Genomic DNA, 26704 nt, shown 5'->3' on the forward strand with positions numbered 1-26704 from the left:
TACTGGGTCATTTTAATTTCGTGCTCCAGTGATTACTGGTCGTGACGGATGGTCTTTCAGACAGAGTATGACTTAACTTGGTAAATTGTTCTGCTGATGATTATGTCATTGGGATTCACTGTGTATAGGAATGACATAGGCATTCCTCAGACAAGCATGACATCAACTTCAGATGCTAATGATGCTGTGCTGCTTAACATACAGACAAGAATGAGGTTTTGATATTTAATCCAACATGTTTCAAAAGGGACTTAGTCTGTATGAAAACAACATGTCTAGATTATCTTTTTGGCAAGATAATATCTTGCTGCGAACGTTTGAGCATCAGAGATTGACACGGTTTTTGACAAACACGGTGTTACCAGTTGAGTCCCATTGTTCTTTCTCACTAAAGGTTTTATTTTGAGACCGAGTGCATTGTATGTTGTGTGTATGCATAGCAAAGTTTATTGTTACAGTATTAAGATTTGTGCTAGCTTAGAACATCTCTTGTTGAAATGTTAATGTGACTTTTATTTTACAGGCCCATGAACGGTCAGAGAGTTCGGAGGTAACATTTGTGACCCAGCTGGTGAAGAAGCTGATGATTGTTATTGCACGGCCAGCACGACTGCTTGAGTGTCTGGTGAGAATAACCTCTCATGTACTTATTACTTGAATGTCCATCAATAAAATATTAATGCCCAATTGAAAAGGTTAATGACTGCTCAATGTCAACCAGATCATTACAGTCAAAAACAGAAATTGCTGGAAAAAGTCAGCAGGTCTGGCACCATCTGTGAAGTGAAATCAGGTCCAGCGACTCTTCTTCAGATCATTACGATCTTGGTTCTTTGTGCATTTAATTGTTTTGTGTTGTAAAATAGTACAATGGAAAAGATTGATTTAAAGTTAATGTAACCATCCTTTAACGTGTGGTTGGGTGATAGTTTGAATGCAGATTGCTTTAATATATTATGAAATGTACCAGGCTTCCAACTTGCTAAGCTTTCCTTTGAAGCTCATGAAGCAGCTCTTGAATCAAATCTGTTATAAACGAATGTGTCACAGAACGCTGCAGCAATATTTGTTACATTGATCCACCCCAAAGAAGCAATCCTTACTTTGTTGCAGATATGAGTGAGCACGTGAATACAAAGTAAATGTGTTATGTTCAGCTAATGGTGTTTGAGGTTATTGGTAATGGCTTTCAAATGAGCAGGGTTTAAAAAGAAGAATCATGGTATTAACAGAAGGAACATCAAAGATGTAAGTGCTCTATCTATCAGTGATTCACTAGGGATCTCAATATCGAAATTTTGGTCAAGAGTATTTGATCATGCCTCAGTCTAAATATTTGCATCAGATAAATGATTGTCATTCTTACAAAATTAATAGACAAGTCCATTAATCAACTTTCTTTGCTGGTTTGGGTGTTAATTTGATTGCTCAATCGGCTGTGCTTATATTTTCTTTGTTCATCAAAAACAGCAGAAGTGTGACCACTCAAAGTAATTGTTAGCTGACAATTTATTGGCCTGTAAGGGAATGAATGCATGGAGATATGCAAATCACCTTTTAAAACTTTCATTCCAAACATTTTAAAAGAACAAATAATCTTTTGAAATAGTTTGCGTTTCTAAAATAAAATTTTAATTTCTTTAAGAATACACTTTTCCAACTACTATTTAAAATTAAGGTGGCTGCAGATTTTAAAATATCAATCATTAAAAGGGTTAAAAAGATTACCTGATTAGAAAAGAGTTAAGCCTATGGTGAAAGCAGGAATAGAGTACTGAGTTGGAAGATCAGCCCTAATCATATTGAATAGTGGAACAGACTTGAAGGGCAAATGGTCTACTCCTGTTCCTATTTTCTATGTTTCTGTGAAAGAGAAGAGAGATTAATCGTGTATTTTTTAAACTGTAGTTTTCTCTTAATGATATTGAATCATTTATCTGAATAAATATGGTTTACTACAGTAATATTTTTGAAAGCCTTTTTTGAAGCAATAATGTTTCATAATTTGTTGAGACTTTTTGGGCATTTGTCCGTATTTCTATTTAAAAAACAAGTTATATTTGTTGTACCCTGTAGATGGTGGACATTTTATGAGAAGTCAGGAGGTGAGTTAATTTGCATTTGTAGATTTCTGGTCCAGTGAGGTTTCTGGTCAATGGAAACTCCAAATATTTACGTTGGGGATTGAGCTATGGCAATACCAAGTATGCAAGGTTAGGTTCTCTTTTGTTGCAGATGGTTATTGTCTGACACTTGCAGGAAGCCTCAGGACCACAGGACACTTTGGAAACGTCTGTAACTCTGAGTTAAAGTTTAACCTAAGACAGTTTCAATGTACCTACATGAATAGTGGTTGCCCAGGCAGTGTTTGGTAGAAAGATCCTCATATAACACCTGGTTAGCTACACAACTTACACCACCAAGCTATTCCCTGAGCTGACACGGCCTGACTATTGCCCCAGCCTGATGTGACTAGCTCTCACTACCTGACTAACCTTCTAGCCAGACTTGACTTGCCCTCACCACCTGATATGATCGGATGACCCCTCTCCTAGTTGGCCTAACCCACTCGACCACCTGTGCCACCCTCTGTACAACCCTATCCACCTGCTATTATATCACGTTGCACCCCTGCCAATGTACTACCCTAACCTCGCTGCTTTGCCCACATTACCACTGCCACATTACCACTCCTTCAATGCTTCCACCCCATCTACCTCACCCACCCTTCCACCCCACTTAATTCATTCACCTACCTATTCATTCGTATACCCATTCACCAACATGCTGAAAAGTTTAAACACTTACTGGAATATCCAGAATAGAGCGGGGACATGGTGTCAGCGCTGTTACTCTTCAGTGCTTTCTTTCTGGATTTCTGGGCTGAGGAGTTTCTTTGGGATCCTGGATTACAAGTTCATCAGAAAAGTCCAGTCTTGTAAAAGGAATCGTCTTCTGTCTGATCATTGTCAGACAAAGTAACTCCAATACTGAATGAAAGATTGGGCCCTAGTGTTCTGGTGTGAGATTAGTCTCCATTTAGGTAGAAGATGAGAACACTGCAGTAGAGTTCGAGGAAGATAAAAAGTGGTTTAGATGCTTTATTGGGAGTTTTGATGGAACAGGAAAGGAAAATTCAGAGGTTTAGTGTTTGTTGGAACTTTAATAATAAAAAAAAGAATGAGGAAGGTTACAGTGAGAGAAGAGTTTGATAAGAGGTTACAGATGAGAGGAACAGAATTTTATTCATCTCTCTCATGGATGGTTTTATCAGAGGGATGTTGGTAAGATAGTGGCAAGTTTCAGACAATTAAGCAAAGTGTTTACCCCAAATGAGATAGATTACCATTATTTGTATTTGATCTGATTATTGAAACTACAGTTGTCTGTAAATCATGTTCAATTGCTATTGTGTGCTGCAAGATGTTCTCCAAAGTTGTATCACAGATGGTGGAAAGGGGAACTTTGGAAGAGACAGAAACCAGCTATTGTTACTCAGAAACAGTACTACTTAAGATTCTTTCTCACTATTTAGCAATGAATGTCAGTTGTGCAATAATATGCTATCAATTAAAAAGAAAATCATTTTGGACTCAAAACAGTAACTCTCTGCTTTTATATCCACAGAAACTGCTAGACTTGCTGAGGTTTTCTGGCACTTTGTTTTTTCTTTAATATGATTTTAAACTTCTCTTTTATGATGATGAAAAAAATGCACTGAAATTGACATTTCTTGTCCTGGTTTCTGAACACGGAGATGATGAATTTTAGAAGGCCTTATACTTAACACAAGCCAGTGATTTTTAAAACAAAATATTCATTTGAAAAGTCCAGTTTATTGGAGAAAGTGCTTGTCATTAATTCTTACTTAAAAATTACTGCTGAACCTTTACAGCGACTTGGCAAGATAAGGACATATCTAGTGCATATGGTAATAGCTTGCATATTTTCAGAATAATAGAATTTCAAAATGACTGTTTCATTACACGATATATAGAGAGTCTCTAGTTTCTATTTTCTAGGTAAAAACAATGACTGCAGATGCTGGAAACCAGATTCTGGATTAGTGGTGCTGGAAGAGCACAGCAGTTCAGGCAGCATCTGAGGAGCAGTAAAATCGACCCTTCGGGCAAAAGCCCTGAAGGCTGTCTGCCTTTATTCCACTAATCCAGCTTCTATTTTCTGCCAACTGGTTATAACACACAATTTACACTTTACTAAATCTATTAATTATTTTGTATTTGCGAGAATTAACAAACTGCCAATGGCTTTGAATTGTTCAGGTCATAGTTCATGGTTCAGTGCAATCAAAAAAAAGTAATAGGTTTATTACCAACATAGTCATATCTTTTTGTTGTTAACACTCAAGTTCGCAGTGTACCTCATTATTTTAGAACAGATGTAATTAAGCACATCTTTAAGTTAAATAGCATATAAATGCTGAAGCTTACTTTAGGTGAACACTGTTTTAGTCAAAGCCTAATGCTTGCTATTGAGGTTTACTGAGGCCAGGTTGTAACCTGCAGGACTCTTATAGAGAAATCAGGAAGCCTGAATGTATGTGACACACTGCACCACATTTACTGAGATGAATGGCCTGGACTTTCTGATGGTCATATAATTAATTCTTCAAGAGAGATGGGAGTTGTGGTTCGGGGTCCTGTGGAATCCTGACGTAGCAGACTCTGGCAGATTTGCTCAGAATATTAAAGATTCTGATAGTAAATTCCCCTTCTCCTGGAACCATCTGAAAGTATGCATTTAAATTGGAGAATGGGAGAGTTCAGCTGTAGTTAATAATTGCCCAGAAGTTAGATCATTAAAAACCTAGTGCAACTCCTTGGCGACCGATTGCACCCCAACTTGCCACAGGCAGCACCAATGACACTTTTCCCACAGAAAGACCCGTTACACTCCTGGAACCTTACCTGACAGCAGCCCAAGAACAGACACACTACTTCATTTGTTCAGGACTCAGCATTCCCTCCTCCTCTCCCATCCCTTGATTGATGGGAGTCAATTATCCCCACCCCACAACCACCACCATCACCACCACTGCAGATGGCACTTTTGGCTTTCCCAGAGAAACAATTGATTTCCCAAAATCTGTAATTTTCAGAGATGTAGATCCTGTAACTGTAGATTGTACAGTAAATGTTTTCTTCAGGATTCCATTTTTGATATTTAAAGCATATTAAATATCCAAAACAAAAATACAAACCATTTACTTTAATCATGTTAGTAACTAAAATAGCTATGTTTGTGCCTTGAGTACATAATTTACACATTGTAACATCAAATGGTACAACATGTCACATGCTGGTTGGGTTTCTGTTCTCAAGAATGTCTGCAGAAAACGCAGAACAATAAGGAGAGAAAACAAATAGTGCCAGGATGACTTCATTTGCTATCATTATTTTTGATTCAAATTAAAATGTTGATAGAGCTGGGTTTTGTGTTTACAGGAATTTGATCCTGAGGAATTCTATCATTTGTTGGAAGCAGCTGAAGGCCATGCCAAAGAAGGGCAAGGAATCAAGACTGATATTCCTCGTTACATCATCAGCCAGCTGGGGCTCACCAGGGATCCCTTGGAGGGTAGGGGATTTTACAGAAAATACAAAAATACTGATCTAGAAAAAGCAGCTTTCCTGTGGAGGTCTGCAGATCATCCATTAAAATGCTTGTTAGAACAATTTTCGGACTGAATGTGGGTGACAGTAAGAACAGATTAAAATCAAATATGGTGCTGTTAATATTTACATATTTAATAAGAATATATAAAAGTACAAAACCTGTCTTGAATGTAGTTTGATGTATTTTAGGCTAAGTAGCAGAGTTCTAGGTTTGAAATGTTCATATTCTGGCTAAATATGTAAAACAACATCTCATCTCAAAATGTTCAGTTTGTTAGTTCTCCTACTATTTTATCCTGACCTTTATTTTATACATTTATATATTCATCACCTACCCAGCATTTTTGGTTCTGGCAATATTTAGTTGTTTTCTCTTCATTTCTGAAGGTTGAAGTTGTGACAATGTTTCAGAGGTGCTCATGTCCATGGAGAAAGCCTTTTACCTATAAAATAATACAATATTTAAACAGCAATTGAATGTGATAAATCTATCTCTATGAAATTCTTATTCTCTTTCGCTGGAAGGAGGCAAGCATAATCCAACCATTGAAGCACATTGATGGTATCTCACAATTTTGTCCAATATTCTCAACAAACTTGGAAATAATGCAAAGGTTGCATTTATTCTTGCTGTCGACGCTTTAAGTTGGTCTTAGCTAAGTGACATTTGAATAACTATGTAAATTCTGTAAATTCCTTTCCCAAAATCTGTACTCTTCAAAGATGTTTTAGATTGACGGTTATAACTTCGAGTTAGTTGCATTGTAGTACAGTATCAGACTTAGCTGTTCACTTTATTAAAGTTTACATATTTGAAGTTATTTTGGGAAAGGTTATTCACTTTCATGTATTATCAAGGAGCTTTGGATAAATAGTCATATAAAGGAGTTTCATTTTAGACAGTAGTTACGGTAATTTCGAGAACATAAGACAAAAGAGTAGGGTATACATATTGGGAAACCGAAATTGATGTTTTTCTGAGCTGACCTATCCAAGTAATGCTATCCAAGTAATTCTTTACTATTTTAAATCTTGCCATTAGGATTCATTCAAATACTTCTCATATCATTCACCACATAGATAATGTTTTCCTGTTAAATTTGGACCTCTGACTTTAACATTTTCATACTGTACATATTCCTATGAAAACTCAAAATTTTAGGATGGTCCTGTTGTGTTGTATTTTCTGCTTTCCCACTGCAAATGTAATATTATCTCTACTTTGTATTAATAGAAATGGCCCAGCTGACAAGCTGTGACAGTGGTAGTCCAGAAGCCCCAGAAACTGATGATTCTGTTGATGTGAGTATTGGTGATCAAAACTAAAAAGCTAGCTATTGTTGAGAACAAGTATCTCAATTTGTATCCACTTGAATACCAGCTTGCTTCATAAAACTTTCCAACACCTGAGTCTGTTAACAGACAATTGTCATCCTGAATGAGTTAAACTCATCTTAATTAAGCCACTAACTGGACTTAGCTCTTTCTTTTCATATATTAACTTCTGTTTATGTTGCACCTTTAGAATAGTGATGTATCCCAGGAGTGTTAGCCAACAGAATCTGACATCAAACCACTTTAGGAGATTTGAGGTAGAAGACCAAGAGCTTGATCAAAGAATCAGCTTTTTTCAGCAGGAAAGTGAGATAAAGTAGTTTAGAGAGGGAGTTCCAGAATGGAGAGCCTTGGCAGCTAAAGGCACTGCTATAAGTTGTTGTGGTTCTGTTTGCCGAGCTGGGAATTTGTGTTGCAGACATTTCGTCCCCTGTCTAGGTGACATCCTCAGTGCTTGGGAGCCTCCTGTGAAGCGCTGTGATGTTTCCTCCGGGATTTGTAGTGGTTTGAATCTGCCGCTTCCGATTGTCAGTTCCAGCTGTCCGTTGTAGTGGTCGATATATTGGGTCCAGGTCGATGTGCTTATTGATTGAATCTGTGGATGAGTCATGCCTCTAGGAATTCCCTGGCTGTTCTCTGTTTGGCTTTCCTAGAGGTATGGCACTCATCCACAGATTCAATTAATCAGCACATCGACCTGGACCCAATATACCGACCACTGCAACGGACAGCTGGAACTGACAACCGGAAGCGGCAGATTCAAACCACTACAAATGGCGGAGGAAAGATCACAGAAGCGCTTCACAGGAGGCTCCCAAGCACTGAGGATGTTACCTAGACAGGGGACAAAACGTCTGCAACACAAATTCCCAGCTCGGCGAACAGAACCACAACAACGAGCACCCAAGCTACAACTCTTCTGACAAACTTTGAGCACTGCTGTAAGTGGTTGAGTCAATTAAATTGGGAAAGTTAAAAAAGTGAGAATTTAAAAAAGAGGATTGTAGTATGGAAGAAATTTCAGGATAGGGAGAAGCAAGCCCATGAAGGCATTTGAAATTAAAGGTGTGAATTTAAGATTGAGGTATTGGCTAACTAGAAACTGCTTTTGGTCAATGAACACAAGGATGATGGGTGAGTAGGGCTTGGTTATATGATAGTGCACAAGTGGCAGAATTATTGTATGTGAAAGATGGGATGGCAACCAGGGGCATGTTGAAATATTTAAGCCTAAAGGTTACCATGGCATGGATGAAGATTTCACAGGGGGAAACTAGAGAAAGATAGGATTTGCATCCATTTGGAGAGGTAAGGACTGATTACTGAAAGTCAGCAGGGTTTTGTGTGAGGGAAATTGTGTCTTAAAAACTTATTTGAGCTATTTGAGGAAGTGACTAAAAAGATTGATGAGGGCAGAACAGTAGATGTTATTTAAAAGACTTTAGTACATCCTTTGACAAGATACTGCATGGTAGACCAGTTAGTAAAGTTAGATCACGTGGGATTCAGGGTGAGTTTACAAACTGGATACAGATTTGGCTTGATGATAGGAGACAGAAGGTGTTGGAGGATTCTTTTATGGAGTGAAGGCCTGTGACCAGTGATGATCCACAGGTATCAGTACTGGGTCCATTTTTGTTCGTCATTTATATAAACAATTTGGATGAGAATATAGGAGGCATCGTTAGTACATTTGTGGATGACACAAAATTGGTGATATAGTGGACAGTAAAAAAGGTTATCTAAAATTACAAAGCGATCTTAAACAATTGGGTCAATGGGCTGAGGAGTGGCAGATGAAGTTTGATTTGAATAAATGTAAGATATTGCATGTTGGTAAACAAACAAGAGCAGGACTTATACAATTAGTTCTAGGGCCTGGAGCAGTGTTGTAGAACAGAGAGACCTGGGGTTCAAATACATAATTCTTTGAAATTTGCATCGCAGGTAGACAGGGTGGTTAAGAAGGCGTTTAGCACATTTGCCTTCATTGCTCAAACCTTTGAATATAGGAGTTGGGACGTCATGTTGAAGTTGGACAGGATTTTCGTGAGGCCTCTTCTAGAATATTATATGCAGTTCTGATCACCCTGCTATAGAAAGGATATTATTAAATTGGAAAAGTGTCCGACAAGATTTACCAGAATGGTGCTGGGAATGGAGGGTTTAAGTTATAAAGTTAAGCTGGATAGGCTGGGACTTTTTCCAGTAGAGCATTGGAGTTTGAGGGGCATAGATAAGATAAATAGCAAGAGTCTTTTCCTTAGGATGAAGATGTTCAAAACTAGAGATGAGAGGTGAAAGTTTTAAAAGGGACATGAGGGCAACATTTTTACACAGAGAGTTGTTCATATGTGGCATGAACTGCTAGAGGAAGTGGTGGATGTGGGTACAGTTACAACATTTAACAGATGTTTAGATAAAGGTTTGGAAGGATTTGGGCCAAACGCAGGCAGGTGTAACTAGTTCAGTTTGAGAACGTGGTCGGTGTGGACTTGTTGGACGAAATGGTCTATTTCCATGCTGTGTGACTCTATGGCTCTGTGACTGTTAAGTTTTGAGGTTATCTTTCCATTCCAGACAGAAACAGAACCGTTTGTTACTTACTGTATTCCAGCTAAAATCAGTTGTCTGGCACATCTACTCAAGTCAGGGTTAGACCTCTTAATTTCATCAGTTAGCTACTTGCTGCTTACTGGTAGATAGTTGTGCTTGAAGATGGCCTAGAGATGTTAACATGCCAACAAACATGCAAGTTGTTCACCCACATCTATTTTTCTGCTCAGCATGCTTTCCATAGACATTTGTGCATCCAACCCAAATTGTGGCAAGATTATGTATTACGGTCTACTAAACAGGTGAAAAGTAGTTAAACACTTGGGAAGAAAATTAAAGAGATATTTTCAGATTTAAATCTTTGAATAACATGCCTCTTGTCTCCTAGAATTACTATCCAATTTCAATAAAGAACTTGTATTTTGAAAAACTTACTTTGTCCTCACTGAAAACAGTGAGGTTGCAGCAGGTCAATCAGCATCCTTGGAGAGAAAGCAAGCTAACACTTCGAGTCTAACATGCTGTCTGTCCATGGAAGCTGCCTGACCCACTGTGAACTCCAGTACAAATTCTAGCATCTGTAGTAATTTACTTTGTCTTCATTTTTGTTTTTCATTGCATCTGCAGGACAGTTGAGTATAAACATTTCTTCTTGCACTTGCCATACCTTTTCTCTTATCCCAATAGCTCCTTAATGTTTTAGGAGAATGCACAGAATAACCCTGTGACAGAATATCAGATTTACTTGTTGAATTTTGCTTACTTTCAGGGTCAAGGTGCTGCACTTCAAACAAAGAAAACTCCGTGTGAGGAAGACTTTGAAAACCTAAAGCTAATTAGCAATGGAGCCTATGGGTAAAGATTTTCATATTTAAAAAAATCAGAAAGCCCAGTGATCCATATTTCATTTTTGAGAAGGAATGTTTTCTGTAACTGGCGAATGTTAGTGACATTGCCATAAGATAAGATTTGCACAAAAAAGCAGTAAATTTACACTTAAAATGATACAACCGATGATAATCTTTTTGTGGCTGTCCTCGATAGCTACCAAAACATCATTACAATTGAAGTAACAAAAAAATCCAAAGGAGGCTAAATGCTGCTTGTCCCTGTATGAAATCACCTTTGTTGTTATGACCTGACATTTTCACTGTGGACATTACCCAGAAATTAGATCTAAAAATGCACTGGTTCCTACAATTCTAGAAATATTAACCTCAATGTACAGTACAATCAATGGAATCATTAATTCTGAGTAACCTTCTAGAAACATTGCCATTTTATTAGGATTGTTCTGCTACTTATACCATATGGCAGTTTTTAACTGAAATTACGAATATATTTATTCCAGAGCTGTCTATCTTGTAAGACATAAGGAAACACGACAGAGGTTTGCGATGAAGAAAATTAATAAGCAGAATCTAATTCTAAGGAACCAAATCCAACAAGCTTTTGTTGAACGAGATATCCTTACGTTTGCCGAAAACCCTTTTGTTGTGAGCATGTTTTGCTCTTTTGAGACTAAACGACACTTGTGTATGGTAATCGAATATGTAGAAGGTTAGTTATCAAATTGCTTATGCAAGTGGTTTCTTTCTGAAAAGTAATAATCTGTCTGTTTTAGAACTGTATTCTTTCTTAGAAGGTATTTTATATTGAATGTTGTTTCTTGTCTGGAATTGAATGGAACTTGATGTGATTCCATGGTTCTGACAATCCACTTATATGTTGCCCATTCTTTGTATGTGAGACTAAACATCAATTATTCATGGACTTCTTGGCTGCAGAGGGAGGGTAACCAAATTCAATCCTGACTAAAGATGCACAGTTAGAATTTTCATTTTGCAAAATGTGCAGTAAAATGCATTGTCCACGTGATGATCGTCTTTATAGTTATCCACTGGACATAAAGTGTGCCCCTAAATAGATAGGTTTTCTCGGCAGGTAGAATACTACTCAACAGTATGATGGCATTCTGGCAACTTCCCTCCACGCCCCTCTACGCCCCCCCCCCCCCCCCCCATTGTAATGAAACATTCCCGATATTGCAAAACACCCTAATCAGCCTGGAGTCTGGCAATGATTTGATTCCAGTGAGGGGATTGAGGGTCATCAGAGCCTACTCTTCGTGCATTTATGACAGAGCCACAAGGCTACAGTGGCCACAGCCATGGTTAAAACTCAACAAAGGAGTTACCCCTCCACCCTAGGTGGCCCTATGCTCTCAGGTTATTATGGAACCTTGCACAGCTTTTTGAGGGTGCCTCTATCTTGAGGTTCCCTCTGGCTTAACCTTGAGCCTCAACACATTCACCCTTGCCAACCAGCTACTTTAAGAGTCATGTTGAACTTGAAACATTAATCCAGTTACTCTGTCTCTCTATGGAGGCTGTTGAACTTTTCTAGCATTTTCTGTTTCTATCTCTGGTTCTCCCATCACTGTTAATTGGACAGAATGCAGAGGTGGCCGACTGATTAGCCATTTCCTAGAAGATCTCTCCTCCTGGGAGGAAGTGAGGACTGATGAAGGGCTTATGCCCAAAACATCGATTCTTCTGTTCCTAGGATGCTGCCTGACCTGCTGAGTTTTTCCAGCACCACACTCTCGACTCAGAATCTCCTTCTAGCATGCAGAGATCTGAGGAGGGACTGGATCCAGAAATGATCCCCAAAGTTTTCCACCATTTACATGTAAAAATGGAGGTGATCACTTAGGCCTGGCAAACTGTTTGCTTATCCTTTGTTGCTGTGAGGTCTTCACATTGCTCTTGAAAATGGGGATCACATTATTGATCGCCAGGCACATTACTAATGACTCTGTTCTTGTTTATCAGCCTACTTTGAGTAATGATGTATATCTTGTGTCATGACATCTTTCATTATCTTTAATATCTCCAATCTTTAATTATCATCAGCATGATTATTAACTAATGAGCTTGCGATGTTCAGAGTTGAATCTGTAAATGAAGGGATTCACTACTTACTATCGCATATTGGCACCTAATGACACCTAGAAAGTAATGCAAGTGAAAGGACTTTCCATACTATCTCCTCTGAGCTGCGAGTTTGTAAACCAAGTAACAAGATCTGGCCAAAGATCAGCTTCTGCTCATTCAAAACTGATCTAAATGTAAACTAATATCATTGATCTGCTTGGCAGTTGACATATTGAAAGAGATGTTCCATGGTTTGCAGGACCTTACTAGGATAGAATTTTATGTGATGTTTGAATGTGAAATAGTTTAGTTTGAAACTGGGGTCTTAAATCCTAGCAAAAAAAACTCGGAGGGTAGGGGATCAAGTTAGCTATGATGGATTGGGAAAATACATACTCTGCAGAGGTTTAAGAAGGCAGTTCACGACCGCATTTTCAAGAGCTACTAGAGATGGAAAATAAATGTTGGCCCAGCCAATGACACATACATACTATGAATGAATTTTGTTTTAAATGCACAGAGATTTGCTAGCAGATAAGCAGTGGCTAGTAATTAAAGAAATACTATAAGGTCTGCAATCGATATATATTCCTTAGGCACAAACATCAAAAGGGAATGGTGAATTAGCTGTAGTTGATGAAGGAAGTTAAAGATTGTATTGTATAACAGGAAGTGACTTACAAGAATGTCAGAAATAGTGGCAAGCCTGAAGGTTGGGAATTATTTAGGACCCAGCAATGGGGGACCAAGAAACTGATTATGAAAGAATATAAATATAAGCCACTGCAGAATATAAAAGGTTAGCAATGATAAATGTAGGCCCATTGCAGATGGCTACAGGAGAATATATTAGAGAGAACAGGGAAAGGCAGAGGAACTAAACAGTTAATTTGTGCCTGTCTTCATGGAATAAGATCAGACAATCTCACAGAAATGATAGGCAACCAAGAGACTGTAACTGAAGAGCTATAGAAATTAGCATTAATAAAGAGATAGTACTTGCAACATTAAGTGGGTTGATCAATCTTCTGGATCAGATGAGTGTTGCTTGAAGTAGAGATAGTAGATACATTGGCAGTTATGCTAATTCTGTAGATTCTGAAAATATTCTTACTGACTAGAAGGTGGCAAACATAATCCCGCTATTAGAGAAGGGAGGCAGAGGGAGAGTGTAGAACTACATACCTGTTAGCTTGGTGTTAGTAGGAGGGAAAATGCTTGAATCTATTGTAATAAATGAGATCATGTAATATTCAGAAAAGAATGGTAAACTCATGCTAACTCAGCAGGAATTTATGAAAGGTAAATCATGTTTGACAAGCTGGTTAGAGTTTATTGAGGATGGTTCTTGTAGCACAGACAGAGGAGAGCAAATGACTATGTTGGTTTTGATAATGTCCCATTTAGGAAGTTAGTAAATAAAATTAGAGTGCATGGGATTGGAGGTAATATACTAGTATTGATTGTGAATTGATTTACAGTAAGAAAGTGGTAGGAATAAGGACCATTTTCAGGATTGCAGACTGTTACTAGTGGGGTGCTGTAAGGATTTTAACTTGTTTCTCAAAATGAAAAGTCCACAGAATCTCAGATATTTTCCTGATGAGTTTGAAGATTTGTTTAAATACATTAATTTGTATCATAGTGTAACATCATTAAGTTGATTACCTAAGGGCTTTCTGTAAAGTAGTTGAATGGCTAGTGAGTTGGCTGGTTTTTGGGGAGGGGGGGGGTGGGAGAGAGAAGGTGGTACCTCATTAAGTTAGGAGCACAAATATGTTTACATGTTTTCAAATATATCTTTTCACTATCTAATTTGCCACTGTTGGGCCAATTATTAGATTGATTGCAGTAGTGTTAGCCAGTAGGATCAGTTAGCACTACAATAACTAACTGATACACTGAGCCAAACCTTTAACACCACAGTTCCTGAAACCAGCTACTGCAATATTAATATCAATGGAACTATTGACATTTTGATAATTACAGAAGTTGAAAGTTCAGAAGCAGTCCCTGAAAATGAGGCATGGCAACGAAGAACTTCTACACTCTAGGTTCCCAAGATAGTGGGATAGAAGATACAGTGTCACAGACTTTAAAACATATTAATATGTTGAACTTGGAGGCATGGTCAATGTGTAAAGTTTTATGGTATTTATGTTGTTCATTAAAAGTACTTTTTAAAATTAGATTTCTACCATTAATAACTAATGATGCATTTAAATGTGTCCTTTTTTGCATTTTGTACAATAGGTGGTGACTGTGCAACTTTATTGAAGAATATTGGTGCTTTGCCTGTTGAAATGGCCAGGATGTATTTTGCAGAGACTGTGTTGGCTTTGGAATACCTACACAATTATGGCATTGTTCATCGAGACCTCAAGCCAGACAAGTATGAACTATTGTACTCACTAATTACTGCCAGGGTAATAATTTAGATTTGGCGTATTTTAGTGAAGGCTTAGGGTGATGCTTACAATTACTAATTCTACAAGTTAGCACACTACCTAACAACTACATGATAACAATACGTATATATTTTTGAGTTCTCAATACAATTGTTAAAGGATATGTTGTAACTATAAAGATTTACAGCATTGAAGTGGACCATTTATCTAATTGAAGCACTTTTCCAGTTTACTGTTAATGGTTTTAGTGATCTCTTTGTCAACCATTCCCTGTGGCAAACCAGTCCATAACAACTGACTCTTTGAAGAAATTCCAAACCCTTCTCCTTGCTATCCTTGTGATGTCACTTTTAACTTGAACACTCTTTATCACAGGCAGTCCAACTAAAGCAAATAGTCTTTCTCTAGTCATTGTATGAAAGCTATGAAGGACCTCTATGAAATATGCTTTTAAAATTCTTTCATCCACTGAAAATAGCCCAAGTACTTGAGTGTCAATATGGTTTTCCATCCTTGGGGCAATCTGATACAAGCCACTCCCTGAGTGTATCTTAATTTAGACCCTGACTAAATGAATCTTAATATTGTATTGTGAATAAAGAGCAAGTCATTTTTATGGGTGTAATTTCTTTCAAATTTTTTGGAACTCAGAACTCCACAATGAGTGATTTTTTTTAAAGAGAGAAATCAGAATTTGAGAGTAAATAGTCATAAAATAAAAGCATCTGCAAATATATAAAAAGGTGAATAACCGAAGTAACTTTGGTTTCCTAGTGGTAAGACTAGGACATTAATAAGAGAGAAAAAGGCGAAGAAGAAATTTTGTTTTGCATCATAACAGCAGAAAAGCAATAAGCTAAGGTGATGGAAAGCTAAAGGACTAAAAGTGACTTGCTCTTTGGATCTGATAGCTCACAACCAAGGCTGTTCAAAGAAGTGGCTGCAGAAATTGATTGTAATCGTGCAAAATTCCTGAAATTCTGGAATGTTGCCCGCAGATTGTGAAACTGCCAACATATGTTCCTATTGAAGAAAGGTAGGAGTCAGAAAGGGGAGATGATGGCATAATAGTATTGATGCTAGACTGTTAATCCACAGTACTAGGCTAATGCTTTGGGCTATGAGTTCAAACTTAATTCAGTTAATGAAAATAGACCCTGAAATTAAAGCTAACTTCAGTACTAATGGCCATGAAACTAGCATTGATTGTCAGAAAAATCAATCTGGTTCCCTAATCTACTTGAAGAAAAGGCATCTGTCAATTTTACCTGGTCTGGCCTTCATGTGACTTCAAGACCAATTCAGCAAAGTGTTCAAGTCTGACTTGTGCACGAAATGACCTAGCAAGACACACAGCTCATCCATTTGGAATGGCAATAAAGAATAAATAAATAAAAGCCAGAAACTATAGACCATCATCTGTCATTGGGAAAATGTGAAATATTGGAATCTGTTACTAAGGAAGTAGTAGCAGGACATTGAGAAAATGTTAGGATTTGGTAGGTTCAAATTTCACTCCAGACATTTGAGTATTTAATATAGTTGAATAGTGCAATGCAGTAAGGAGGGAATGCTGCACTGTCAGAGCTCTGTATTCCAGACTGATGTTCAGCTGACACTCCATTTCCCCCACAGGTCGATGTAAAGATTCCATAGCACTATTTCAAAAAGAGCAAAAGAATTCCTCATAGTTCCCTATATTTATCTATCAACCAACACCACTGAAAGGATCAAAATGATCATTTTTTCTCATTGTTGTTTGTTCTCAAGTTGGCAGCTCATTTCCTACTTTACAACAATAACTTTACTGCAAATTGTTCATTGTTTGCAAAATACTTTTCTGTGTCTGAGGTTGTGACAGGTGTTCAACAATACAGTTTTTTCTGTCTTTTGGAATGATATAGCTTCATGTAGATGCATAAATGTTGAGGTCTTGGTACTTCATCTTCAAGATTGACAATTGCAGAGAGAAAATACTATTTGGAAATATATTCAAAATTCTAATTAACTTCATTTTGCAAAACACAAAAAAATGAAATACATGCTTATTTTTCTTGTGTATTTATTCATACAACAAAAATGTGCCCTATTTCACAAGTAATACTGTTTGCTTCTAAGGAAAAGAGAGGCTTTCAGATATTTGTATTTGCATAACAATAAAAATAAATAACATGCACCAATATGTTTTCAATTATTTTGATGTTTCAGATGGCCTGAAAGTACTCATCAAGAAGGGTTGTTTCAGGTTTTCCACACATACATCTGATCACTTGAAATAATTAGTCAATGTACTTCATGGATGAGGGGCAAAACTTCATGAAAATCCATCTTGACACTCATTCTCCTGTTCCTATTTTCAGGCTCCCCTCATAAAGCACCAGTTCTCTCCCTTGATTCCCATTGCCCAAAATACAGACTTCAGTTTCTCCTACTCTTCAAAAATAAAAGTGTTGCTGTTGGCTTTTCTCTTTAAGTTATCCTCTTTCTCTTTTTCTCATAAGTACTATCTCTGGATCTTGCTCAGAAGGTCTATTGACCCACATCTTTCCTCCCTTCATCCTTCCACCTTAGTTTGACACAAATGGCTATTCCTGGCTCCTGAACTTTCTTCAATCACCAGTTTCTAAATCTCTCTGGCTTGGCTTTGCCCTCTTGTCCTGACCTACCTGTTCATCTTCCTTCCCACTTACCCACTTCACACTTCCCATTGACCTATCACAATTGCCCACCTATCACCATCCCAACTGCTTATCCCCTAGTCCCACTACCCTTATTTATTTCTCTTCCCCCTCCCCAGTCCTGATGAAAGGTCAAGCCCAAAGCATCAACTGTCTTGCGCCTCAGATGCTGCCTGACCTGCTGTGCTTTTTCCAGTGAGGCACTTCATCAACTCTGGCTTCTCCAGTATCTGCAGTTCTCACTATCTCTAAGTAGTCCTATTGGAATTGCTTCCCCTGCCACTACACCCACACTGAAAGCACAGGATTAGATCCCCTCAAAGGTTCTTAGCCTCTACTTAATTCTTGCTAATGTATACCTTTTGTAAAAAGTGATCCCTGTCATAAGTTACGCAAGACGAAAAAGTTTGTTTTGGCTTACAGTCTTTGAAATTAGCTTGGAGATGCATTGTGGTTTTTAGTTAATCATTGACACTGTCATAAATTCCAGTAAATAGCTGGTAAAATCTGACCAAAACCTTCCTACGTTCACCATTGGGCATCCATGCATATTATTCAAGATTTCTTATACCAAAGTGCATAAGCACATTGCATAAATGCCGTATTTAAAGATATTTGCTATTCCTTACTTCAGCAACTTAGTTTGCCCAGATTTCTTTGAAATAGTGAATCTAGTTGCCATGCATATCAAATGGGTCAGTTTCGAGTCAGACTGGAATGCTGCCTGTCAGACATAGTGGAAAATAAAAGCAGTTCATTCAGTGTCAATTCCCTTATGAAAAATGAGTTGCATGATTGAACGTTACATTCAATATTGTCTTTACATTTGTGCCTTGAACAAATTACTGTAGTCAGACAATTTATGTTGGAACTTCATTGTTTATAATTTTTGAAAATCTGGTTTATATTATAGCATTGTTAGTTTAAATATATAGCAATGGATTCCTCCGATTGTTTCAATTACATTAATCTTGCATTCATAACGATCATTATTGTTTTGTGCATTGTCTTCAATTTATTATAACAACTGTATCAAACTTCAGGTTAAGTTAATGTCTTGAAATTAATCTGCTGTATCTAAGTGTTATTGATGCATTCATTCTAAGTCTGTTAGTACACTGACAATTTTAAAGAATTGACAATCAGACACCATTAATTAAATTGGAGAAAAGCATGAAGATTTAGAAGGATTCTGGACCTTTGTTATAGAAGAAACATCATACAATCATCTGGTACATTTCAAAGCCTTTCATGTATATATTACCTCGAATATTGACTGAATTATTTTGCCTTACAGTCTGCTCATCACTTCAATGGGTCACATCAAGCTGACAGATTTTGGGCTTTCAAAGATTGGTCTGATGAGCCTCACCACTAATCTATATGAAGGACATATTGAAAAAGATGCAAGAGAATTTCTTGACAAGCAGGTAATACATTTTTGAGTATTATTATTTTTACTGATCTGTTTTTGTGGCATTATCACTGTGGACTCCATCTCATGTTATGACTATAACTCACCATGATATCCTCAGCTCTATTTTGTTGACTCACCTGTGATTTCTGTCAGAAAACTTTGGACTTAATAGTTAAGTGAGAAACAATATTTATTTTTTTTAAATCCTAAATATAATGTACCGAGCACTAAGAAGTCAGCTCTGAAGAGTCACTAGACCCGAAATATTGTCTCTGGTTTCTCTCCACAAATACTGCCAGACCTGCTGAGATTTTCCAGCAATTTTTGTTCTGTTTTAAGAAATTCTCCCACTTTGTTGTACGGAATGAAGTGTTGCTTGAAGCAATCAACCTGCAATTTTGGAGCAATATTAGTTTTCATTTGGTTAATTTGTTTTCAGGTTATTCCTTTTGAGTTTTAGTTGATCATGTTTACTTGGAAAATTGTCAAGCATCATCATAGGGGTGGCACGGTGGCTCAGTGGTTAGCATTACTCTCTCACAGCGCCAGGGACCCAGGTTCAATTCCTTCCTCGGGTAACTGTCTGTGTGGCGTTTGCGCATTCTCCCCATGTCAGTGTGGGTTTCCTCCAGGTGCTCCACAGTCCAAAGATGTGCAGGTCAGGTGAATTGGCCATGGTAAATTGCCCGTAGTGTTAGGTGCATTAGTCAGGGGTAAATGTAGGGAATGGGTTGCTCTTTGGGGGTTGGTGTGGACTTGTTTGGCTGAAGGGCCTGTTTCCACACTGTAGGAAATCTAATCTAATCTAATTCTATCTTGTCAGGTGACAATTGTCAAATGCTCACTGAATTACTATCCATATATCAGATGTCCAATCCTATATATTCCAACATATTGTAGGATCAACTATTGCTTCTTACAATGAATAGTATGCTACATTTTTGTGATGTTTTTAAAATATTAATAAATCAGCTAGTTTATTGAGCTTTTTCATTTTCTAAAAATGAGTGGTTAGAAAATCACCTGAAGTGTATATTCTATTCATTTTGCTGAGCCATAGGTTTTGTGGATTTAAATGTACAGAGAGATAAGCTTTATAAAACAAGATCTTTTATTTTGACAAAGGTATGTGGAACTCCAGAATACATCGCTCCTGAAGTGATATTGCGGCAGGGTTATGGAAAGCCAGTGGATTGGTGGGCCATGGGTATAATCCTGTATGAATTTTTAGTAGGATGTGTTCCTTTCTTTGGAGATACTCCAGAGGAACTGTTTGGACAAGTGATAAGTGGTAAGTAATGTTTTGGATTTTCAGCCTTCTATGCACCAATTAAGATATGTGGAGAACTTTGGTGAAAAGCAGCAAATAAATCCTTCAATCTTAAGTTGCTTCTAGAATCCTGAAATTTTGAGATGATAATGACAGGGAAACTGCTGGCCTTTGACATTATTACATCACTGAAAAATGACAGCAGCGTCAGGATTCTGCTGTGTGACTCTATGTGCACTGACCACCATGGAAATATGGAGCTATCAGTAATTCTATCCTGCATAACAGGGTGTGCTCTTAGATTGCAATCCCTCAGCAATCAGTAAATTTAGAAGAAATCCAATTTATTGTTCTTTGTCTTGCTGCAAAACCCATGCAGTTTTTCAACTGCACTGAAAGCTTGGGTGCTAGTTAAGCACCCTCACTGGCAGTGACAAGCTGGTTTTAATTTTATGGAAATCCAAATTTCTCCATTATGATGTAAAAACAGAAATCCACAATTTTACCTGCTTTTTAAATTTGCTTTTAAAGTTATGTTTTAGCTTCTATCTTATTTCAGTCATAATTTAATTCACAACCTGAAGACTTAAATTAGAAATTATTGTTATTAGTGGTTTTAACTTCTTGCCTTTCTGTCTCTGAGAATATTTTTGAATAATTGCAAGCAGAGCAAGCAGCCTGACAATATTGTTGCTACATTATTCAGAAGGTTCCCTGACTTGGTATCTGGTTTAAACTTCCTTGACTTAGTGCCCGGAAAGATGAAATCCATGCCATGGACATTGTTCCTCTTGGGCAACTTCCTTCAATGACATAGTCAATGCTGTTGCTTTACCAATGATTTCAAAGCTCAATGGTTTTCCTGTATTGGAAATCAAAACCCCTTTCTATTGTTCATTATTATTCAAGGAAAATTCCAATTTTGTAATTGTACTAGAGTAATCTATCCAGTAAGTGCAGTTATTGCTGGCATATTCTATGCACATACAAAAATAATTCATGCATTATTTCAATAAAGTCCTGAAGAAGGGCTTATGCCCGAAACGTCGATTCTCCTGTTCCTTGGATGCTGCCTGACCTGCTGCGCTTTTCCAGCAACACATTTTCAGCTGTAAATGTTTTAACAACCTGTTAAAGTATTGGAAATAATAGTTTAGTATAAGTGTATTTAGCCATTTGTTAGAATAACATAGTCAATTTTACATACAATTACATTGAAATTGTAGTAAAGAGATAGGTGATGCTAATCCTCCAGGCAAGCAGTGGTCTTAATTCATGTGCCCACCCTGTTCCCATATCCCCTTGTTACCAACTCCCTTATCAATCTTTTTTTACCTATTTTTAAACATTAACTTAGTTTCAGTTTTAATCTCTAACACCAGTAGAGCATTTCACATCCACAAAGCCTTTTTTTAAGCTCTTCTCCTGCTTTTGATGCTAATTTTCTTGTAATTAATCTTGTATTTGGGTCCTAATGTTTTAAATGGACTATTCAGTTATTTTCAGATGATGTGGAAAAGTGTGACATGATTGATCCCAGAACTTAAGAGAGTAACGTACGATATAAGATTGACTTCCCTTGGTCTACTCTGCCTTTCCCTCTGCCTCTCCCTTTCCAAAAAGAGAAAGCTGAGAGAGGATTTGATTGAAATGTTAGGGATTATTAAAGGTCTGGAAAAATTGGAACCAAATAGGTTATCCTGCTATGTACTAGGGGATGTATTAACAAATGAAGGCACCAAAGGAATACATGAATGGCAGGACAGACCTCTATACTTAAAGGCTGGTAAACAAGTGAAGCACATTGCTGTTGTGGTTGATGGGATAATAAAGCTTAATAGGTTCTGGCAGCTTAATGTTCCAGGGTATAGATACTATAGAAAGGATAGAAAGGGGGGTCAAGAGAGGAGTGGCGTTTTGAATAAGAGATAACATTACAGCTGTACTTAGCGAAGAAATTTCCAGAATTATGTCCAGGGAAGTTATTTGGATGGAGTTGAGAAATAAGAAAGGGATGATCACCTTACTGGGATTGTCCAATAGACCCCCGAATAGTCAGCGGGAAATTGAGTAACAAATTTGTAAGAAGATCTCTGTTATCTGTAAGAATAATTGGGTGGCTATGTTAGGAGATTTTAACTTGCCAAACATAGACTGGGACTATTATAGTGTTAGGGGCTTGGATGGAGAGGAATTTAAGTGTGTTTACGGAATTTCAGGAATTAAGGAATTTAAAAATTTCTGATTCAGTATTTGGATGTACCTACTGAAGAAAATGCATGTCTTGGCCTACGCTTGGGAAATAAGGCAGGGCAGGTGACTGAGGTGGCAGAAGGGTAGCACTTTGGGACTAGTGACCATTATTGTATTTGTTTTAAAATAGTGATGGAAAAGGATAGACCAGATCTAAAAGTTAAAGTTCTAAATTGGAGGAAGGCCAATTTTGGCAGTATTAGGCAAAAACTTTCAAAAGCTGATTGGGGGTTGATATTTGCAGGTAAAGAGACAGCTGGATAATGGGAAGCCTTCAAAAATGAGGTAACATGAGTCCAGAGACAATATGTTCCTGTTAGGGTTAAGGCCAAGGCTGGTAGGTGTAGAAAATGCTGGATGACTAAAGAAATTGAGGTTTTGGTCAAGAATAAGAAAGAAGGATATGTCAGGTGTAGACAACAGAGATCGAGTGAATCCCCAGAAGAGTATAAATGCAGTAGGAGTATACTTAAGAGGGAAATCAGGAGGGCAGAAAGGGGACATGAGATAGCTTTGGCATATAGGGTTAAGCAGAATCCAAAGGGTTTTTACAAATACATTAAGGACAAAAGGGTAACCTAGGAGAGAATAGGGCCCCTCAGAGATCAGCAAGGTCACCTATGTGCGCAGCCACATGAGATGGGGGAGATACTAAATGAGTATTTTGCATCAGTGTTTACTGTGGAGAAGGACATGGAAGATAGGGAACGAGAGGAAATAAATAGTGCCATCTTTAAAAATGTCCATTTTACTGAGGAGGTGGTGCTGGATGTCTTAAAATGCTTAAAGGTATATAAATCTCTGGGACCTGATCAGGTGTACCCTCAAACTCTGTGGGAAGGTTGGAGGTAATTGCTGGGTCCCTTGCTGCAATATTTGTATCATCGATAGCCACACGTGAAGTGCTGGAAGACTGGAGGTTGGCTTAATGTGGTGCCAGTATTAAAGAAACATGGTAAGGAAAATCCAGGGGACTATAGCCTGGTGAGCCTAACATCAGTGGCAGGCTTTGGAGTGCAGGTTCATAGTTCCTTGAAAGTGGAGTGGTAGCCAGGGTAGTGAAGAAGGCATTTGGTATGAGTGCGTTTATTAGTCAGTGCATTGAGTATAGCAGTTGGGAGGTCATCTTGCGGCTGTACAGGACATTGTTTTGGCCACTTTTAGAATACTGCATGTAATTCTGGTCTCCCTGCTATTAGAAGGATGTTGTGAAACTTGAAAGGGTTCAGCAAGATTTACAAGGCTGTTGCCGGGGTTGAAGGGTTTGAGCTATAGGGAGAGGCTGAGGCTATTTTCCCTGGAGCAGCGGGAGTTGAGGTTTATAAAATCATGAAAGACATGGATAGAGTAAATATAAAATTTAGAGGGCATAGTTTTAAGGTGAGAGGGGAAAGATTTAAAAAGGACTTAAGGGGCAACTTTTAATGCTGAGGGTGGTTTATGTATTGTTATGAAGCTGTAGGTGTACTATACCTTTAACAGAGTTAAAAGCTAGCAGAACTACCTGATACAGCACCAAGTGTTCTGAAGAAATTATAATGTAACATTTGGTCGAACAACTCGATTAGCTAGTTGCCTGGAGATGACTAAACAAATTTGAATTAAGTCAAATTATGCCTCGAAAGACGCCAAACTGCAATCAAGTTTGAATTTAGTATATTGACATTCTTAAAAGCCAATGACACAATCCGATGATTTGGGGGTATAAGACCGAGGAAAATTGAACAATTGTGGGGAGAATTGCCAAGCCACCAGCATCAGCAGCCTGCCTGGAAAATAGCTCTCTTAAGGGTGCCTTTATCGATCAGTGACTTGTGAAGCAGAAATCCTTAAGAAGAAGAAAAGAAGACAGAGGAAGCCATAATAAGAAGATTCAACATCTGGCTGGTTTTGATAAGTTGAATTTTGGTAAATCTTAATCGGGGGTTTTATCAGACTAGTATTATAGAAGGGAAGATAAAAGATAGGTTAGATGAAGGAGTTGTAAATAGTTGTTAGTTAATTATTCATCTTATTCTTTAAGAAAGCAAGTTGTTAATTTTTACTTTAAATAGTTCTTGGCCTCTCAAATTTTCATAGATTACTGCACAGGATAAATCTTCTCTGTGTTGCTGGTTTAAGTTAAGCAGGAGGGTTTACCCCCGTGACATAACAGTTTGGAGACTTGTCGTTGGGAATTGAACAGTTTGCAGGCTTGCCGCTGGGATTTGAACTGTTTGGGGACTCGGGTCCGTGAGTTGGACAGGTTTAGACAGATCAAGTAGGAGATTTGAACAGATAAGATCCCAGTAGATTTAAACACTTGCAGGTTAGTGTCCTAGATCTTTAAATAAAACATCGGTGAGTCAATTTGTTTAATTTCAGTGACTTGTAGTTGATTAAACTAAAAGTGAGAGAAATGCTTCCTAAAATTGGCAAAGAGATTCTGGGATTTGAAGATGATTTTCAAATTTACCAAGAAAATTTAGAAGGAAAGAAAAAGGCCATACTTCTAGAATTAGCAAATAAGTTAGATTTGGGTTTAATCAAGGACAAAAGTCAAGCTGAAATTGTAAGGGAATCACTCAAGCACTTAGGTGTGTCAGAGAAACAGAGAAGTGCAGTAGAGTTGGAAAAACTTAAATTATAATTGAGGAAAATGGAGTTAGAAGATAAACATAGAGAGAAAAGTTCTTAGATGAGCAAAACGAGAGAGAATTTGAACTTGAGAAGTTGCAACTTAGTCAGCAAAGTCAGGTTAACAGGATGGAGATTGAAAGAGAAGGTAGTGGTGTATATAAATATGTCAAAACTCTGCCACATCTTGAGGAGAAAGATGTTGAAGCCTTCTTTATTTCATTTGAAAAATTGGCTAGGCAGATGGAGTGGTCTGAGGATTTATGAGTCATGCTAGTTCAGACTAAACTGGTAGGCAGAGCTGGTGAGATATTTGCCGCATTGTCAGTTGAAGGGTAAAGAGATTATGAAGAGGTTGAACAGGCTATTTTAAGTGCTTATGAATTGATACCAGAAACACACAGACAGCGGTTCAGAAACACAAAGAAGAAACCAGGTCAGACTCATGTTGAGTTTGAAAGAGTTAAACATTGTCATTTTGATCGATTGGTGCATGAAAATAGATAGGACCTTCGAGGCTCTAAGAGAGATTATTCTGCTGGAGGAGTTTAAAAACTCACTTCCACAGATAGTAAAAATTCACATGGAGGAAAAGAAAGTTCAGGAAGTGAAAAGGGCAGCAGAATTAGCAGATAAGTACATGTTGGTGCACAACAGAAGCTTCCGGCCAGAATTTCGTCCTGTGAGGGTTAGAAGCTGGGAGAAGGGGAGATCCTACACTATGAAATCAAGAGTAGAGAGCACTGGTAAGAACTTAGCACAGGATAAAAAAGAAGTCCGAGAAGGTGGAAGGAGGGGTGGAAGGCGTCAGGTGTTTCCACTGTGGTAAAATGGGACATGTAAAGTCACAGTGCTGGTCATTAAAGAAAGGCACTGTGGGAAAAGATGTGGTAAAAGAAGCTAAGCCAATGGCATTCGTGAAGGTAGTAAAGGAGACCCAAAGAAGAGCCGAGGAGTTGCAGGAGAGTGCACAGCCAAGGGGGCTGGGTATGGAGTTAGTACCTGACTTCTATAAAGAATTCATCTCTGTGGATAATGTTTACTCAGAAAGAAGGGGGAAGAAGTTATGATTTTGAGAAATATAGGATCTAACCAGCTGCTGATAGTAATGGACAAGCGAATATGCACTCTTTCTGATCTGTTACCCGAGAGTGTGGTAATCTGTGGGATAGATGGACAGAAATTTAGCATTCCCCTATGTAAGATCAGGTTGAAGTGCCAACTCAAGACTGGGGAAGTTACAGTGGGAGTGATTGACCAAGTGTCAGTTCCAGGAATTCAGTTTGTTCTTGGGAATGATTTTGCAGGATCCAAGTTGGGAGTGACACCCCTTGTTCTGGAGAAGCCTAAGGAAGACCAAGAAACTGATGGGGTTAAAACAGAAATATCCTGGTATTTTTCCAGACTGTGTGGCAACCAGATCCCATGATCATAATTCACAGTACAAAGCAAAAAAGTAAAGAGAAAAATGAAGGAGTTGAGGTTCAGTTACAGACACTCTGTTGACATAACGGTGCAGGAAAAACCTGAATAGGCAGCGGGTCAGACAGAGGTGTTTAGACCTGAAAGCCTAAGAGACCTGCGACAGCAAGACAAGAC

General features: G+C 38.0%; 1 protein-coding gene across 10 annotated transcripts in view; it reads left to right on the plus strand.

The window, feature by feature from the left end:
* mast2 (microtubule associated serine/threonine kinase 2) overlaps positions 1–26704 on the plus strand; it is a 411089-nt gene that overhangs the window by 345893 nt on the left and 38492 nt on the right. For all 10 annotated transcript variants that reach the window (XM_043699133.1, XM_043699131.1, XM_043699132.1 and 7 more), the window contains 8 exons: positions 524–625; positions 5466–5598; positions 6871–6938; positions 10297–10382; positions 10879–11087; positions 14717–14855; positions 18847–18979; positions 20092–20257. In XM_043699133.1, the coding sequence (XP_043555068.1) occupies positions 524–625; positions 5466–5598; positions 6871–6938; positions 10297–10382; positions 10879–11087; positions 14717–14855; positions 18847–18979; positions 20092–20257 (1036 nt within the window). The remainder of the gene's footprint in view (positions 1–523; positions 626–5465; positions 5599–6870; positions 6939–10296; positions 10383–10878; positions 11088–14716; positions 14856–18846; positions 18980–20091; positions 20258–26704) is intronic.

Source organism: Chiloscyllium plagiosum, chromosome 11 (genome assembly GCF_004010195.1).
Source record: "Chiloscyllium plagiosum isolate BGI_BamShark_2017 chromosome 11, ASM401019v2, whole genome shotgun sequence".
Lineage (NCBI taxonomy): Eukaryota > Metazoa > Chordata > Chondrichthyes > Orectolobiformes > Hemiscylliidae > Chiloscyllium > Chiloscyllium plagiosum.